This window comes from Delphinus delphis, chromosome 8 (assembly GCF_949987515.2).
Source record: "Delphinus delphis chromosome 8, mDelDel1.2, whole genome shotgun sequence".
Taxonomy (NCBI): domain Eukaryota; kingdom Metazoa; phylum Chordata; class Mammalia; order Artiodactyla; family Delphinidae; genus Delphinus; species Delphinus delphis.
In genome coordinates, this window is record NC_082690.1 from 23,762,856 (window position 1) to 23,774,591 (window position 11,736).

The window sequence follows — 11,736 nt, forward strand, 5'->3', positions numbered from 1 at the left end:
CCGCGGTTTCTAGCATAGCAAAGGTTAGATCCTCGCCAAACCGCACGGAGAACCAGCGGCAGCAAAGTGCCCGGTTTTCCTGAGGGCACAGGAGGCACTGGGACAAGGAGATCGGGGGTACCGGGCCTCCATTCCCCGCCAGGCGTCAGTGGATCTGAAAGGCAACTTGGCAGCGTAAGGAAAGGAGGCCGTGACCATACCGAGCGACCTGCCGGGGACACGGAGAAGGTGGAGCAAGAGGTGGGTGGGGCCGGGCGTGTGACCCGCACGCCGTCGCCGGGAGAAGCAGACGGAACCGGAAAGCAGGCGGAAGGAGCGCGGCCGTTCTGCCAGGGACCCAACGCCCACGCTCCCCCTGCGCCTCACCTTCTCCGCGCGCGCGCCGACACGCTCAGCGTCCGCGTCGCCGCAGCTGCGCCGCCGCCCAGGCCCGGCCTGGCGCTCCCGCCCTGCCCCCGGCTCCCCCGGAGACCGCCGGCTCCGGCGCGGGGTCCGGCGAGGAGCAGCCACCGGCCGGCTGTGTCGCCGAGGGCGGCGGAAGCGACACGCAGGAGACGAGCGGCCATAGCCGGTCGGATAACTACGGGAGGCAACGCAGGCCGCACTGCAGCCGCCACGAGAGGGAGGCTCCAAGACTGGGGGCGGGCTGACGCTGCGCCTGCCTGACGCCCGGGGTCCCGGCGAGGGCCTGCTCAGTGCACCGCCAAGGCCTCGCGCGTCTTCCGGCTGACCTATAAGTCTTGCGGGCCGCGAGTGCGGCCCCGCCTCCAGGGCGTGGCTATAGAGGCGGGGCTACGCGCCTTGTTGTTCTACCTACTGACCAGGTTTTGTATTGATGACCTTGCTGCTTTGTTACCTTCTGGAGTTGCCAAGCAGGAACAATAAATTTTAGCTGAACGTCTGACGGAAAGATACAGTAAAACAATCCCCAGTTAACTAAACCACTTTCTTTTGTCCTGCGCTTCCCTCCTCCTCCTGCCCATTAAGAAAAAAAAAATGGGAGATTGTCATCTTGGAGTTCAAAAACTATGATAAAAGGGAATTCTAGCCATTGTCAACAAGGACAGTGGGAAATTTCAGAAAGCCAATAAGCAGACACCCAGGAGAATAACTATGACTATAAAGTTATAAATGATCACGGTAATGAATAAACAAGGATACCGAAGAAGGCAGATAATGATCCTAGGCTTTGAATGGCAAATAGATGCTCTTGAGCACCTGAGATCCATGAGCCTGAACAGGAACTGAGATTTTTTAAAGAATTTTAAAAAACCAGGAAGATTAATTTTAAAATACACTTTATCACGGTTAATAGGTTGTGGTGGGAAAAGCATGGGCTTTAAGGTCAGAAATAGCGATGTTCAAATCCAAGGTCCACCACTTCTGAGCTCTGAGACCTTGGATAAATTTTTCTTTTAGAGGGTCAGAATCTCCATAACAGTTTTACATGGATAAGATGTTCCATCCTTCAGGGCCATCCTGAGGGTTAGAAAAACTGACAGGCAGGATGGGATAGTGCGTCACAAAGAGCCATAACTTTTCCTGGGCCTTCCTGCCTAAGGCTACTCTTCAAAGGCTAAAGTCAGCTGGATATTGCAAATATGCTAAACACAATAAAAGATACTTTAAAGAATATTCAGAACAAGAAAGTACAGGCCTGAGTAAAGTCCCTCGAGACAATGTATGGTGAGTTCTGAACCTGAGGGCAGAGTCGGCAGTCATTCGGCTCCTAAATTGCCTCAGTCTTCTGGTAAAGAGAAAGACGTTCGAGTTGAACCCGTCGCAACAAACCCTGCAAGTAATCCGGAAGAGGAGGTTGTAAAAGAACATTTAATCCTTTTTTTATAAGGTCAAATCTCCAAAGTCAGATGAATGACTTGTAGGAGGAGAACTGGATAAAAAAAACAAACCAAAAAAACCCGCTGCAGATGATCCCTCTCCTCTCAGCCCTCCTAGTGTAAATCCAGCTTCAGCTCCGTTAGGGCACTTACAGCTCTCTGCTTTGTGGGGTAGTTGCTTGTATACATAGTTCATCTTAGTAGGCCCCGCACTGCCAGGGACAAGGCCTTGAGCTTATCAAGGTTTCAATAAGTATTTGTGAATAAATGAATACTGTCATGTAATTTCCATTAGTAATCATCAGAATTCATGAATCACGTGCATGAAAATTAAAGATGAATAAAAAAAGGTTTTCCAGATTTTCAAAGGCCAGTAAGGGTAGATTCCAAAAATTCCAGATATCAAGATTCGGCAGTATTCCAGAGGGAATTTATAAACATATGGTTTGTGAACACAGATAAAAAAGGGATACAGAATTACGGAGGACAAGCTTTTGCTTGCGTATTTCTCTGTCTTATGAAACTCCCACCCTTCCATCTTTCACTCCTGTCAAAATCCATCTGTATTCTGAAACTCAACTAAAATTCCATCTTTCCCATGAAGTCATGCTTACTCATCACAAAAGATCATCCCTCCCTCTGCTGAATGCCTAAGACCTTTGTTTATTCTTGTAAAATTTATGGTACCCATTGTTTCAAATAGGATAGTGTTCATGAAAGTGCTTTGTAAACTGTAAAGTGTTATAAAATTTAGGTTCAATGTTTATAGAGCACCTACTCTGAGCTTCACAGTACCTTGTGCTCCATCACAAATACTTTGTGTAGCTCCTTTAGACTGAAACTCCCAAGAGTAGGAAGGCTGTCTTATTCATCTTCATATCCCCAGCAGCTGGCATAGTTCCTGACACAAAGCAGCCATTTAATAGTATCTTTGTTAAGAACTGTGTTAAGAACTTTCACAATTTTTTAAAATTAAAGTATATTTGATTTACAAAATTGTGATTGTTTCAGGTATACAGCAAAGTGATTCAGTTATATATAGTTTTTCAGATTATTTTCCATTATATGTTATTACAAGATATTGAATATAGTTCCTTTTGCTACACAGTAAATCCTTTTTGCTTATCGATTTTATGTATAGTAGTTTGTATCTGTTAATCCCATACTCCTAATTTATCCCTCCCACCCTCCCTTTCCCCTTTGGTAACCATAAGTTTTTTTTCTATGTCTGTGAGTCTGTTTCTGTTTTGTATATAGATTCATTGGTATTACTTTTTAAATTCCACATATAAGTGATATCATATAATACTTGTCTTTCTCTGTCTGACTTACTTCACTGAGTATAATAATCTCTAGGTCCATCCATGTTGCCACAGATGGCAATATTTCATTCTTTTTTATGGCTGAGTAATATTCTATTGTATATATGATAACCACATCTTCTTAAACCAGTTGTCTGATGGGCACTTTGGTTGTTACCATGTCTTGGCTGTTGTAAATAGTGCTGCTGTGAACATTGGGGTACATGTATATTTTTGAATTCGAGTTTTCATCTTTTCCAGATATACACTCAGGAGCGGATCGCTGGGTCATATGGTAGCTCTATTTTTAGTTTTTTAAGGAACCTCCATACTGTTTTCCATACTGGCTGCACCAATTTACATTCCCACCAACAGTGTAGAAGGGTTCCCTTTTCTCCACACCCTCTCCAGCATTTATTGTTTCTAGATTTTTTGATGATGGCCATTCTGACCGGTGGGAGATGATATCTCATTGTAGTTTTGATTTGCATTTCTCTTATGATTAATGATGTTGAGTATTCTTTCATGTGTTTGTTGGCAATCTGTATATCTTCTTTGGAGAAATGTCTATTTAGGTCTTCTGCCCATTTTTGGGTTGGGTTGTTTGTTTTCTTGATATTGAGCTGCATGAGCTGCTTGTAAATTTTGGAGATTAATCCTTTGTCAGTTACTTCATTTGCAAATATTTTCTCCCATTCTTAGGGTTGTCTTTTGGTCTTGTTTATGGTTTCCTTTGTTGTGCAAAAGCTTTTGAGTTTCATTAGATCCCATTTGTTTATTTTTGTTTTTATTTCCATTTCTCTAGGAGGTGGGTCAAAAAGGATCTTGCTGTGATTTATGTCATAGAGTGTTCTGCCTATGTTTTCCTCTAAGAGTTTGATAGTGTCTGGCCTTACATTTAGGTCTTTAATCCATTTTGAGTTTATTTTTGTGTATGGTGTGACAAAGTGTTCTAATTTCATTGATTTACATGTAGCTGTCCCGCTTTCCCAACACTTATTGAAAAGATTGTGTTTTCTCCATTGTATATTCTTGCTTCCTTTGTCATAGATTAATTGACCAAAGGTGTGTGGGTTTATTTCCAGGTGCCTATTCTCTTCCATTGATCTATATGTCTGTTTTGAGCCAATACCATGATGTTTTGATTACTGTAGCTTTGTAGTATAGTGTGAGGTCTGGAAGGGTTATGCCTCCAGTTTTGTTCTTTTTTCCTCAGGATTGCTTTGGCAATTCTGGGACTTTTGTGATTCCATATAAATTTTAGAGTTATTTGTTCTAGAAACTTTCACAATTTTTATCTCATTTCATTAGCACAGCAACTCTGTAGAGTAGACATGCCTTTAATCAGTAAATATTTATTGACATTAGCAGTGTTTAAATCACTATGCTAGTGCTGGAGACACAGCAGTGAACAAAACAATCCCTGCCATCTTATTTTAAAGATGAACCTACTGAGGTGCACAGTGGTTGTGACTTTCTTAGAATTATACTGCTATTAAATTGTGAATCCAAAATTTAAGTCTAGGTCTTCCTGGTCCCAAGTCCAGAACATAAGCACAAGAAATGACCATTTTATTATTTTTATTATATTTAATTATATATATATATACATATATTCACTCTAAGAAATTACTCATTCCACTCCCAGGTGATTTATTAATATGGCTGATGATATTGGTGGGTTTTCTAACTTAAATTAAATCACTGATATTTAAATAAATTGCCATCTTTGTTTTAATTGACCTTCCTTCCTGCAATCTTATCTTGCTCTAAAGCATGCTTCATATTGCCAGTAGGCCAATCCTATTAAAATATTGATGTGATCAAGTTACTTTTGTCAGCCTTAAAATAAAATAGCCAGTTATTCAACTAGCAAAATGAGTTTATTCAGGAATAGAAGAGGAATTGCAACTCAGGACGTGCAAGCTATGGCATACTACAGGCAAGGTCAGAGAATAGAGAAAAGGGGCTTGCTTTTATAGAGGAGAGGAGGAAGTTGGGAGGGGCTGTTTTGAACAAAAGTTCATTGGAGGCCAATGAGAATTCAGGGTGGTGGCAGCTTTTCATTGGCTGAAGTGTAGTGGTTTCCCATTGGCTGGGCAAGGAGAAAAATCATCTTTTCTCCTGCTGAGGTGTGTAAAGTAAGCTACTTCCTGTTAGAGAGTGAAGGGTATGCTCCTTCCTGATGGAGTCTGCAAAGGGCAATGAATGGTGGTGTGTGAGAGCTCCCCCTTCAGGGCTTCCCAACTCCATCTCAAATAAGGTTTCCTTTATTTTCACTTTCTGGATGAAATCCTTGAATGACATTCTATCATCATTGTGTGATATTCCATCGCCATTGAAATGACCATTTATTAGTAAAATAAAACAAACTGCTCAGCTGGACCCACAATGTCCCTCAAGCTCTTTCCACCACCCATTCATCCTGCCTCATGCCTTTCTCCCCTGCATTATGTTATGTACTCCTCTGCCTGTACCTGGCTAAAGTGTAGGCAGCCTCCAGGACTCAGTTCAGCCCTTGCAAGAACCATTCTCTGACATAACACAACTTTTGTGAACCTCACAACACTATAAATCCCTCTGTCATTGCTTATAATTAAATCATTAAATACCTCTGACATTGGTTACAATTAAATCATTATATGCAAATAAGAACTTGAACCAAGTGGTTACTCAGTTTTAGGTCCCATTTCTTTGTTAAATTTACTTTTTAGGTACTTCTAAACTTTTAAACATGCCCCTCAAATGTTAAGAGTTGGTTGTCTCTTTTTGTGATCTTAGCCACTCCTGATGAACAGTTCACTTGCGCATGCAAAATGCTGGTGTTCTAATTCTACCAATCCTTCTTCATTGATTACCTAGGCCACTTCTGCAAAGACAGACTTGCCCTCATCTTCTATTCAGATATCCTGAAACAGAGCCTGTATAGGAAAAGCGGAATAAATGCTTGATTGCCTCCCTTTATTTATCTGTCATACTTACAGGTTTATTCGTGTTTTCTATTTATTCAAAAGCTGGTTTAGAAAGTTATAAATCTCTAGCAAATGGTGTATTTTACCTAATTTGCAACACTTATTAGCATAAAATTTTCCTATTATTTACTTATCTTTAAAAAAACCTCTGATATATCTATAGGTATACTGTTTTTTGTATTTCACGTATTATTTTCTGGGTCATCTCCCTATATTCTTTGAATAATTCTGCCAAAAGTTGATTTTATTAGGCTTTTCAAATAACAACTTTGGCATTGATCTCACCTGTATCTTTGTTTTCTAATTTTATTTATTCATTTATATTTATAATTTCCTTCATTCTAAGTTCCTTAGATTTACTTGTTTGTTCTTTTCCTAACTTCCTGATCTAGATACAATCTCACTAATTTTCAATTTTGTTTTTTAAAGAAGTATTTAAAGTCCTCTATTTAAAATTTCCTAAGTTCTATGTTTGGCTGCATACAGAGTTTGAAACAAAATACTTTCTTTATTGTTTAGTTTAAATATTTTCAAATTTCTACTCTGTTTATTCTTTGATGGTGAGCCATCTGGAAGCGTGTTTTGAAATGTCTAAATGTACAAAGGTTAGAAATCAATAACATTGCACAAGCAAAGATCAGTGAGCCTGAAAACACAGCAATATAAACTCCCAAAATGACATCCAAAGATAAAAAAAGACTGGGGGAGAAAAAAAAGAACATGGCAGCATTGGCCTGTGTTACAATATCAAGGGGTCTGACATACTTCTATTTGAAGTCCCAGAAGAAATAGATGAGGCTGAAATAAAGACATTTTTAAGTCAACAACAATTGATAGAGCTATTGCCCTAAGACTCTCACTAAAAGAACTCATAAAGAGGATGTTTGTAGCAGGCAACTTCTGACCTGGCTCCCACTGATCCCCACCTGTTGGGATTCATGCCTAGGTATAATCCACTCCTCTTGAGGGTGGGCTGGACTGAGTGATTTGCTTCTAACAAATAAATACAGCAAAAGTGATGGGATGTCACTTCCGGTATTAGGTTATAAAAGACTGTGACTGCTGTCTTGCTGGCTTTCTTCCTCTATTGCCCTTATGCTTACATGACATGATGAAGAAGCTGCCACGTTGGAGAGGCTCACAGGGCAAAGAACAGAGGGTGGCCTCTGGCAAACAGCCAGCAAGGAACCAAGACTTTAGTCCAATTGCCCACCCTCGAAGAACTGAATCCTGTCAACAAACAATTGAGTGAGGTGGAAACAGATACCTCCTCAGTTGAGCCTTCAGATGACCACATCCCCCATTGACACGTTGATTGCAGCCTGGGAGAGACCCTGAAGCAGAGGTCACGGCAAAGCCGCACCAGATTCTGACATCCAGAAACTGTGAGATAATAGGTGTTTCAATCCATTACATATTAGAGTAATTTGTTATGCAGCAATAGACAACACAATGTTCTTCAAGAATAGTAAAATTGAACCCAAAAGGAAGGACTAAGGTGCAAGGAGAAATGATAAGCAAAAAAATTAGCAACCGTATGGGTAAATCTAAATAACACTTGATTGTAACAGTAACTATGATCTCATCAAAGGATAAAAATAAAAGCAAGATAGAACTATTTCTATTACTGGATGAATATATCATATAAAGCAGGAAAGGAGTAATGAGCCAAAGTGTTATTGGCAGAATCCTTTTTCCCTTTGTTCCTTTTAGGAACAGAGTACCCTGAATCTTAGCTGAGCACATGAGTTACCAGCCAGAGGCCACATTTCTCAGCTTCATTTTCAGCTAGTTGTTTCCCTATTACAGTTTTTGCTAGTTGTTTGCAAGTGGAAATGATGTGTGAAAACAGATAAACTTTTTATAAGGAAGCCTTCTCTATTTTCCTTTTCCACAGGCTAGAAAATGGCAACAACCAGAGTGATCACATGAGATGCAAAAAAAATGGAAATTAAGCATTAAAGATAGCAGAATGACAGAACCAATCTACCAGCCTGAGTACCTGAAGGACCTCAGGTAGTAGAGTTGCCTACCTATGTTGATGTGGCAGCGCCTCCCCCACCCCTACCCCCATCCTGGCCCACTTCTGAAATGTTCCATGAGAGAGAAGTCAACATTTACGCTCTTTAAGGTACTTATTTTAAAGTCTTTTTGTTATTCTTGCAGTTTGGCCTCTATCCTGACAAGTACATCATTTAAGCTCCAAAAGAATGAATAAAAGGAGGGGGAAAGCATTTAAAAGGCACGTGTTTTAAAAGAGTAAAATGAAATCTTGAAAATAAATTCCAATATATCAAAATGATTAAATACACCAATATAAAAGGCAGACTTTCATTTAGGAAGCAAAAATTCTCACTCTACCACATTTAGAAGAGACTCATCAAAATCATGAAAACAAAAAGGTTAAAGACAAAAGAATAGAAAAACAAATACTAGGTAAAAATAATTCAAAGGAAGTTAATTTGCTGTATTGCTGTTTGATTAAATGGACTTTCAGGGGAAAATTGCATTATAAAATATAAATGGGACCACTATCTAATGCTAAACATTTAAATTAACCTGAAATATCTTGTGAGTCCAAACGTAACATAGCCTATGTATATGTGATATATATATGTATATATACGTATTATTTATAAAACAGAATTTCATGGAAATGGAAAAATATGCAATCATATTGGAGACTCTTTTAACATACCTCTTTCAGTAATAGATCAAACTATCAATAAGAATATAATAAATTTCAGGGGCTTCCCTGGTGGCGCAGTGGTTGAGAGTCCACCTGCCTATGCAGGGGACACGGGTTCGTGCCCTGGTCCGGGAAGATCCCACATGCCGCAGAGCGGCTGTGCCCGTGAGCCATGGCCGGTGGGCCTGCACGTCCAGAGTCTGTTCTCCGCAACGGGGGAGGCCCCAACAGTGAGAGGTCCGCGTACCGCAAAAAAAAAAAAAAAGAATATAATAAATTTCAGACATGTAGTAACCTGTACTTAAGTAATCCAATTTTCCGATAAGTTCAGAGAGAGCACTTATAAACTTGGCAATGTACTAGGTAATAAAGTGTCAGTAAGTTTCAAAAAAATGATATAGAGAACACAATATAGTTGAAATGTTAGACTGTGTCTTTTACATATTTTTGTTCTACAGTGTAAGTACATCAGAAGATAGAAAGAAACTTTCCAAATGGATTTATATGTAAGTTACCCCGGAGATTTATAAAATTCTGATATTTCAATGTTGGCATATTTTTTTTCAAGACCATATTGCACTGCGAGTCAGTAACAAACATCAGTAGTCTTCATTCACACTATTGCTATTGTAAAAGGTGAACTGCACAATGTTAATTTATTTTCATTAAGTTTTGTCACACAAAATGATCTGAAAGTCCTTCAATTCTACAATTTTAGAAATGTAGGGTATGCTATATTTTAAATTTCTGAAATGTGGGCCAAACTATTTCTTGCCAAAAGAGTTTCCAAAAGATGTAATTTCACCAAGTATGATAAAACCACCCAGTGCGTTTATAAATGTATGTCTGAATGTCCCAACAGAGATGGATTCAACATCGCCCTGAAATACCAGTGATTCGACTTTATTGCCAACACCTCAAAAGTCTTCAGCCTCAGGCCTGGGCTAAGCCATCTCAAATGTAGAACAGCAAACTGGCATATTGTGTACCTAATTCATCTAGAGTTCAAGCCAGCGGAATGTATAGTTTTGGTGCTGTTTACTTATTCATGGCATGTTTCATTTAAACTTTTTTTAGTACAAAACATGTAATAAATGTACCTAAGTTCTATGTCCTTGCAAAAGATTGCTACCTTGGTGTTGCCAACTAAGGAATGTCACTCGCCACCCATTTCTACAAGAATTGAGTCATTAGCCACTGCACTCACTGACTTGCCGCACGCCCTGGAAAGAACTCAGGGTGAAGACCAGCGATGAGGCCCTCTGTGCTCTGGGAAAACTGGCAGAACAGGCCCTCAGATAGTTAGATACTTTTAGGAGAAAATCTCAGGAACCCATATTCTTGCATCTTCCCATACTTAGAAAAGCACTAAAATCATTAACTGAGAGACCTGTTCCTCATACTAACAGTAACCTTCTACCAAAATGTGTGCTTGATTGCACATACCTCTTCTCCAAAATCACAGATCTACTGACCTCCCCACCCCCAGCCTCTCTGGAGCAGCTCCTCAGAGCTATTTGAGAGGCATCTCCTGGGCTATAGTCCTCAGTAAGTCCCCAAATAAAACTGAAGCTCACAGCTCTCATGTTGTGCAGTTTTTTCAGTAGACAGTTTATTAGTTCTCGTTTGCTGCTCTAACAAATTGACTATCTCACAGTTCTATAGGATGGATCCAAACTGGGACTCACTGGGCTAAAATCAAGGTGTGGGCAGGGCCTTGTTCCTTTCTGGATGCTCAAGGACAGAGTCTGCTTCCTTGCCTTTCCCAGTTTTAGGGGCCTCCTGTGTTCCATTAGCTCACTTCTATTTTTTAGAGCCAACAACAGCTGGTCTGCTGGGTGAGATCTCACATCACTTCTCTCTGACCCTTTTTCCATCATCGTATCTCTCCCTCTGACCACAGCAGGTTCTCTCTTTTAAGGACTCATGATTAGTTTGGGCCCATCTGGATGATACAGGATAATCATTTTCAAGGGTCCTATCCAAAATAACATCTGCAAAAACTCTTTTGACATATAAGTGAACATTTTCATGGGTTCCAAGTATTAGGGCATGAACATCTATGTGGGCCATTATTTTGCCTCTCACACTTGAGTTTAAAAATCAAACAAGTTTAGCATTAACACTAACCATTGCAGGACGCTTTCCATCATCACTCTCACTTTCTGTGTCAATTTTGACCACTGTGCATTAAGTTTTCAAGACTTTCCTAAATATATAAAAGCAATGCATATTATGCCTTCCATGGATACCATGTCCAAAGATTCTACGGTCACATGAAATTTCTTACTAACAAAAAGTAAATATGATAACAGCTAATATTTACTGAATGCTTAACTCTGTGCCAAGCACTCACTTTACATGTTAGACTTTTTAAATCTTCACCAAAAACCCTATGAGGTGGCTATCAGCATTATTACCATTTTATTTTGATGAATAAGATGAGGCATAATTTGTAGTTAAATTAAATGAGGTGTGAAGTGTTACCAAAAGAAATGATACTAGATGACCTTCAGTACAGTAGTTTCTATAACATACAAACATAGCAGAAACACTACATATTTTACATTACATTCTACCCCCCAAAATGGATTTATTCCTTTCCTCCCTTGGAGTCAAGGGGAAAAGTAGAACAGAATCTACACATTTCTGTTTCTTTGATTCTGAAAGAAATGCTTCTGCTGGGATTGTGTGTGTGTGTGTGTGTGTGTGTGTGTGTGTGTGTGTGTGTGAGAGAGAGAGAGAGAGAGAGAGAGAAAGAGAGAGGAAGGGGGAAGGAGAGGGAGAGATTGACTCACTAACAAAAGGGATTTCCTTCAGTTCTATTTTTCATCATTTGTGCCATTTTTGCTCTATGATATCTGTTCAAGACATTATATGTGTATTATTTTGCCTTTGGAGTTTATTAATAAGCAGTTATTAATTTGGAGTTACTA

The 11,736-nt window shown here is 39.7% G+C and overlaps 1 protein-coding gene across 2 annotated transcripts in view; it reads right to left on the bottom strand.

Moving 5' to 3' along the window:
• The window catches only part of FDX1 (ferredoxin 1), a 34,991-nt gene extending 34,221 nt beyond the window's left edge, over positions 1-770 (bottom strand). Inside the window, exon 1 of one of the 2 annotated variants that reach the window (XM_060017986.1) lies at positions 367-749. In XM_060017986.1, the coding sequence (XP_059873969.1) occupies positions 367-566 (200 nt within the window). In that variant the 5' untranslated portion in view covers positions 567-749. Of the gene's footprint in view, positions 1-366 lie in introns of both variants that reach the window. The other variant, XM_060017987.2, reaches the window with a different exon arrangement.
• Positions 771-11,736: the final 10,966 nt, after the last annotated feature.